This window comes from Rhea americana, unplaced genomic scaffold (genome assembly GCF_003343005.1).
Source record: "Rhea americana isolate MKP2758 unplaced genomic scaffold, rheAme1 scaffold_37, whole genome shotgun sequence".
In the NCBI taxonomy this organism is placed as follows: Eukaryota; Metazoa; Chordata; class Aves; order Rheiformes; family Rheidae; genus Rhea; species Rhea americana.
In genome coordinates this window covers 2,059,227-2,065,639 of record NW_028186501.1, presented here as the reverse complement: position 1 = coordinate 2,065,639, position 6,413 = coordinate 2,059,227, and the positions used below count along the sequence as shown (strand labels likewise).

General features: G+C 47.2%; 1 protein-coding gene across 1 annotated transcript; it reads left to right on the top strand.

Annotated features, from left to right (window-relative positions):
* Nucleotides 1-2,172: 2,172 nt before the first annotated feature.
* Nucleotides 2,173-5,688, top strand: IL4 (interleukin 4). Its single transcript, XM_085312667.1, has 4 exons — nucleotides 2,173-2,307; nucleotides 2,584-2,631; nucleotides 5,016-5,147; nucleotides 5,587-5,688. The coding sequence occupies exons 1-4, from the start codon at nucleotides 2,173-2,175 to the stop codon at nucleotides 5,686-5,688; spliced, it is 417 nt and encodes a 138-aa protein (XP_085168793.1).
* The last annotated feature ends 725 nt before the right edge of the window (nucleotides 5,689-6,413 follow it).

Here is a 6,413-nt window from a genome sequence, read left to right as displayed (position 1 = left end):
TACTTGCAGAGTGCCAATTGGCCTGTGCCACACAGCCCAGCACTGGAAGCTCCAGCACCTCAGGCTCYTTTCTGATATTATCCATTTCAGACACGGACCCTTTTTCTACGAGCCATCTCAGGACAAACTCTCCAGCTCCCCAAAGAAACAATCCATCCCCTCCCGTACCCCACTAACTGAGCTTTGGTCTCTTGCCTCCAGGGCTGAGCCTGCTCCTTAGATACAGCTCAGGAACATGCATGGACCCTGCTGAGCCTTGGTGGGGAGGACAATTCTGCAGCTGAATAAGGGCTTCCCCAGCACCCGAGCAGGTGGGCGGCAGCTTCCCTTTCTCCTGCCAGTAAATCCGCCCTGCTTATTCTGCCCAGGCAGCCCCTGGGGTACCAGCAAAGGTCCATCACCTGCAGCTCTACATTTCAGGCACTGCAGCATCCAGGAAAGGGCACAGAGTTGGGGGGGAATTTTGCCTAAGCTCCTAGTTAGCATAGCTATAGCAGCAAAACCCAAGTGTAGGACACAGCCCAGAGCTGGCACAAGGGAAGGCAGACAGGTATTCCTTTTTGTTAACAGGACAGATGAGACCCACAGCCCCACTCACATCCAAGGCACCAATGTGACTGCCTGTGCATGCATGGCACCGGGTGTTGAGCTGCCTTTGCACCACCCCATAGGGCTGCAATTTGCATGAGTGCTGCCTCAGTGGGGCAGGTCCCTGTCGCCTTGCAAACACAACACTTCAGGCATGACAGTGAGGAGCTCAGCACAGTGCTTGCCCAGCCCCATCTGCCTGTACCTGCCTGCTGGGAGCACCACAAACAGCAATTGTTACAGCTCAGCCCCATCTCTGTCCCCGTGCCTGTGATCAGCAGAAACACTGACACGGCAGCAGTCTCCTGCTGAACCGTAACACACGCACTTATCTACTTTCCATCAAGAAAGATGCAAGTAGGAAACCTTGCAGCATTCCGGTGGCAAATCCCTTTCAAAGGTCTTTCTGAGTCAGTGGCACTAACTTCATCTGGGGCATTTCATAATTAGACAAACAAAATTACTCTCAGTCTGGCTGCTCCTGAATTAATAAAGCACTCTCAAACTCTTATCAAGCATCTGATGGCAAGTTGCTATTTGAGTTAGAAAAATACCTATTAGTTATTACAAAACTCCAAACTTTCCCAGCTCAGCTAATTTCTCAGTGTTATTTCCTGAGACAACACTGGTTGATGGTGCCAGAGACCACTGTGTTCATCTCTACTAGCCTCTTTCACAAATCAGGCAGGAAGGACCAGGGTGGCCTCCAGGTCCTTGAGACACCCAATGGTGGAACATAGAGTCATACAACTCCATTGCACTGTACAAGCACCTGATCTCCGCTGCACGGCTGGGTGTGCACAGGACACTCCGAGCTTCCCACTGCCTCACACCTAATTCCCTGCAGGATTCACAAAAGCAGTTTTACATCATCTCAGGAAGCCCATTTGGCAAGAAGGGCCCCCGATTTCCACAAATCCRCACAGCTCAGGAGAGAGAGCGACAACTCATTTCTACTAAAGCAGTTGCCCGTGCTGCACGTGAGGGCCCCAGCCATGGCACTGTACCACAGCTTTCCGTCTCTCTCCGGGCGCAGGTTAAGATAACATTGTAGAAAGAAAACGGTATGCAGATGAACAGCGCTTTGCATGATTTGGAGATATTCAAATGAAATTACAGCTGAACAACAGAAGAACTCACAGGGTATTTAGAGACAAAGTGAAGCTCCGTTATTTAAGTGCCATCAAATCCATGGTCCTAATTTGGACTTGATACACTTTAACCTCACATTTTAGAAAAAGTCTTGGAATACAGAGAAATGGAGAAGACTAATTGGGTAGTTTACATATTTTTGCTTCGTATGTGACCTGACTCCTACCAGCGTTATCTGAAGGGTGGAAATTTCCTACGTTGAAACGTAATGCAAGATCAGAAGAAAATCTTGACTTTTACAAAAAAAAATGTTCTCCTATTTGGATAGTAACAACTTTGGAAAGTGCAGATAAAAGAACAATAAGTTTTTCCCGCGGGTTCAGCAATTTTACAGCCATAAATAGAGATGTTCCTTCCAGAAAAGCACAYACAGGTACAGATCACCAATATATCCAGAAATTGTGAAGTGAGATGGTTCAACATAACCAGGCCATGAGTATTAAGTTCCCAGTCCTGCTAGCCTTCTTTTGCTTGTTAGCCTGCCACAGCCACAAGGCCACACTACTGAGGACCTCAAACTTCCTGAAGGAGAACATCAGAATGCTGAATGAAATCATGAAGACTAAGGTATGTATTATTTGCACGGTTCAGCCTTTCACTGACTGATGGGAGGGACGGATCGTTTTGCCAGGTTCAGTAAAAGCAATGCTGAGTCAAAAAAAGGGGCTGAGCTAACAGTGCCACCCCAACAGCTTGCCTTAGCAAACCACATTGCATCTTTCAGTAATGCACCAGGGTGAGTGGAGAGCCTTGGGTGGGGGGAAGGAGCACAAACACACAYCAGGGTGGATCTGAGTTACCGATCTCTCTATTTTAATTCTCCTGTTTTGCTCCTTGATAAAGGCTTCCTGTGACGAAATGAACGTGACAAGTATTTTTGCAGATCATAAGGTAAGAAAAAAAAACTCAGTCATCTTTGTTCAAAAGCAATAAATGGTCATTATAGTTATTTGGGAGAGGCTCCACTTGGGGCCAAGGGAAAGCATGGGGCAACAAGAATGCAGAATTGAATTCYTGTCTCACCCATCTTCTGGGGGAAACCGGATTAAAAGGAAAAAAACCCAATAGCCAGTCCCCAAAGGACGATAAMAAACATGCCTGCTTATTGCTTTGCTGAAGGGAAGTTTAGCTTGAGAGACAGGCCGTTCGGCTGCTCTTGTGCCGCCCTTCCACGAGGCTCTCCCCAGCCGAGGCAGCGCTGTCTGCTCGTGCTGGGGTCGGGCCCCGGCAGGCCGCCCCAGCCCCAGGGTCGGAGGGAGCTCCCACGCTGCCCTGATCGGTGGCGGCGCTCCTTTCTACAGGCACACCCCACCCTCAGCCAAACGCAGTTAGTGCCAACTGCTGGTAGCAGCTTCTGCTGGGGTAACCCGGCTGACCGAGCTCACAGGGAAGATGGAGGTCAGGGAAGCATGCAGGAACAAACATTTATTTTAACAGCTTTTTTTTTAAAAAAAAAAAAAAGAGAGAGAGAGAAAAGGAAGAGAGGAAATTCTTCCTTTGCCTTGGAGCTGTGTCACGCTGTCTCTCACACACCCACAGATGCCTATCACTGCTTCTCAAGTTCTGGTTAGACATACTATCCCTCTTTAGCCCCACTTATCTGAAGGAAGGCTCTTTAGCTAGCAGAAGATCTAATAGCAGATAATACAGCCTWTTTCTGCTCTGAAAATTGCTGCCTAAGCCAAGCTCCCCAGCACTACAGTTCCTGTTTTCACAGAAAGCCGATGCTCTGCAGGGAGGTGTGGGGTGCCGAGGGGCCCCGGCCCCACATGGGCTGGCCTCCCTGCCACGGGAACTTGAGCYGGGGCAGGCTATCAGGAAGGCTCTTCTGACTAGCAACATGGAGTAGAGCCTGAGGGAAAAGGGGGACAGCTAAGGTCCCTAYAGGCTTTGTCTGGAGGAAGAGCAGCGCAGGGATACAGCAGGCAACACTGATGCAGAAAGGGGACGCATTTCCTAGAGTCTGCCCATACTTAGTCATTGCACTTTTCAGCTTAGCACCTCTGCACTGTGTTGAGAAGTCCCCTTTATACTTCAGTAGCATAAGATAACTACTTCCTCTAGGACCAGCACTTGGATGTCTCAGGTAGCAAATGCCAGTAACCTGCCAYGCTACCTGACATCCTCAGATGCTGCCGCGCTCCTGAAGATGCGGAACGAACTAACAAACCAATCTTCTCTTTCCTATCCAGCTTGATAGCATCAGCAGACATGAAAACTTACACACTCCACATCCCTAGACTCAGTAATTACCATCTCTGGCAGCTAACGGCATGGCAGGGCATGAGATGCTCTCCACAGTCCCACGCGTGGCCCCAAGGGGCAGACGAGCAGCTAGACTAAGSAACAAAGTAGCTAGCAAGAGCTGCAGGGAGAAAAGACTGGCAAATCACTTAAAGGTGTCATTTGGGTGAAAACTAAAGMGATCTGACCACACATAGCCATCATCTGCTAGTTCTCATTTCTAGAGAACTGTATTTTAAATGTCCTAGCAGAGAAAACTGAATAGGGTTGTGTTTCTTTTTTATAAACACTACTTACTTATTACCTCATCTTTGACATAATGCTAGTATGGARCTTCATCAGTTCAAAGCACTTAAACGAAATAACTCTTCCTTTGATTTTTTTTTTTTATTATTATTCTCATATAGGAAATAAGGCAAAGAAATCYGCTGGTCTACCACCCTTTTGCACTCACACCAGTGGCAGGGATACTCACTGTGGGGCAGCACATGTAGTCACTCTAGCCAGCCGCACAGAGCCACACCTGCAGCTACAAGCTGCACAAAGCCAGGCCTTATATCTGAATACCCAGTGAGTTTTATCTCAGACAAGAAGTATTATCTGTCTAAGACCTCAAAGGAAAGAAGTTTCTCACAGCAGAGTCTGCTTCTGCAGTTCCCGGCTCCCCCAGGTGCCAGGGAGGACATTCGGTCCTGCAGCGCCTGCAACAAAACACACGGATGCTCACCTCTGGCACTGAACTTTGTCTCGACTTTCTCCACAGCAGCCAATGCATGGCAGTGCCCTCCTCGGCTCTGGAACCCAGGAATTGCAGGCCAGCAGACAGGAGCAACCTACATGTGCACACACACACACACCTAGAAAGTTTTAGGCCAGGTTTTGACATCAAGGGCTGTACTTTCCACCTGTCATTCAGAATAGATGATTTGCACTGTTTTAATCTACTGCTAATGAAGTTGTGCTGTACTATATGGACAGGTAGTCTTATTTCCTGAAAAGTGTCTATAAAAGCCACATTTATCTTCTTCCAGAGAGAAAAYGAAGTTGAGATCTTATGCAAAGCCGCAACAGTCGCTTTGGAGGGCCAAAGCTGCTACAAACAGTTAAATGGCATTTCCCTTAACTTACTCCGTCTTGTAATACAGACAAGCCCAGTCTTCAAGGTAAGGCACTCTGCCGCACAGCATCTGCAGCATTAGTCCCACAGGATCTCAGATTAGATCTTCTATTGCGATAGAAACCAAACCAGGCCATATAGCTCTGGTGTTTCATACCTTCCTGCACATCTAACTTCTCCCTCTGTCACCATTTTCACTTTCATGGGAGTTTCACACACACACCTCAGGCAGGCATTTTGCTATTTGCTCAGACTCTGCTACTTGCTCGGACTCTGCTACTTTTCAACAACTCTCTATTTTGAGCACATTGCTTTTTCAGTGAATTACTCAGCATTTCACAGCTTTACACYGCTTGGTTCTCTTCACAGTGGTTCTATAAAAGTCTCTACCTTGCCATTAGTTCGCAATCAAGACCATGCTAGTAAATCAAATCTCTCAGCAAGCCTATTAAGAGTCCTACTGTTTTTTTTCCCCCCTATTACAGGCACCCTGTCCAGTGGCAGTAGGTAACACTACTTCACTGAAGGATTTTCTACTGGACCTAAACAGAGTCCTCCAACGATTAGCAAAAGACCATAGAATCTGAAGTGAAAACATCTTGTTTCCTACTGTAATGACACTGTATTTTCAAAGATTATTTATATCTATTTTTAAATAAATGTATTTTTGGACTAAGTTTTCTAACATTGCGTACAATATTTCTTGGCCAGCATCTGTACTGCATGAGTGCCTTCATGAGTTCAAAGATGTCAAATGGAGCTCACAGCAAGAGCTGGCAGACAGTAACCCCAGAGAGCCAAGGAGCCCCTGGCTTCTCTGGGACACTTTCTCTGCCCTCTCTCACCTCCCTCCCCGCCCCCCCATCACATCTCTTGTGGAACTTGGGAAAGCTGCACATCTGGAGGCCTCATACAGAGCCAGGGAGTTGCTAAGGGTCTAGAAGGAAGGTAGCCAAAGCTAGGACTGAGACCTGTCCAGAACCAGTGGAGACACGGTGACTGCAGAAGAGCTAAACCACAGGGCAGGGAAGAAAGGATAGGCATTTTCTATCCACTTTGGTGGATAGGGACAAATTTGAAACCATGATGCATAGAATCTGTACTGGCACCAGAAAATTGAGCAACCATAATTTCCTACAGATACAGGACAACCAGGGCCTTAAAAGTTAGGAGTTTTTAAATTATGAAAGTAGAAAAGAAAGCTCACAAGATTTTGTTATTTTGTGATATAAGTTGCAAGAAATGTGAATGGCCTGGGTGAAGGAAGGAGCCCCAAGCAGCAGGAAGGATCTGTCATGCTTGTAAGCTAGCT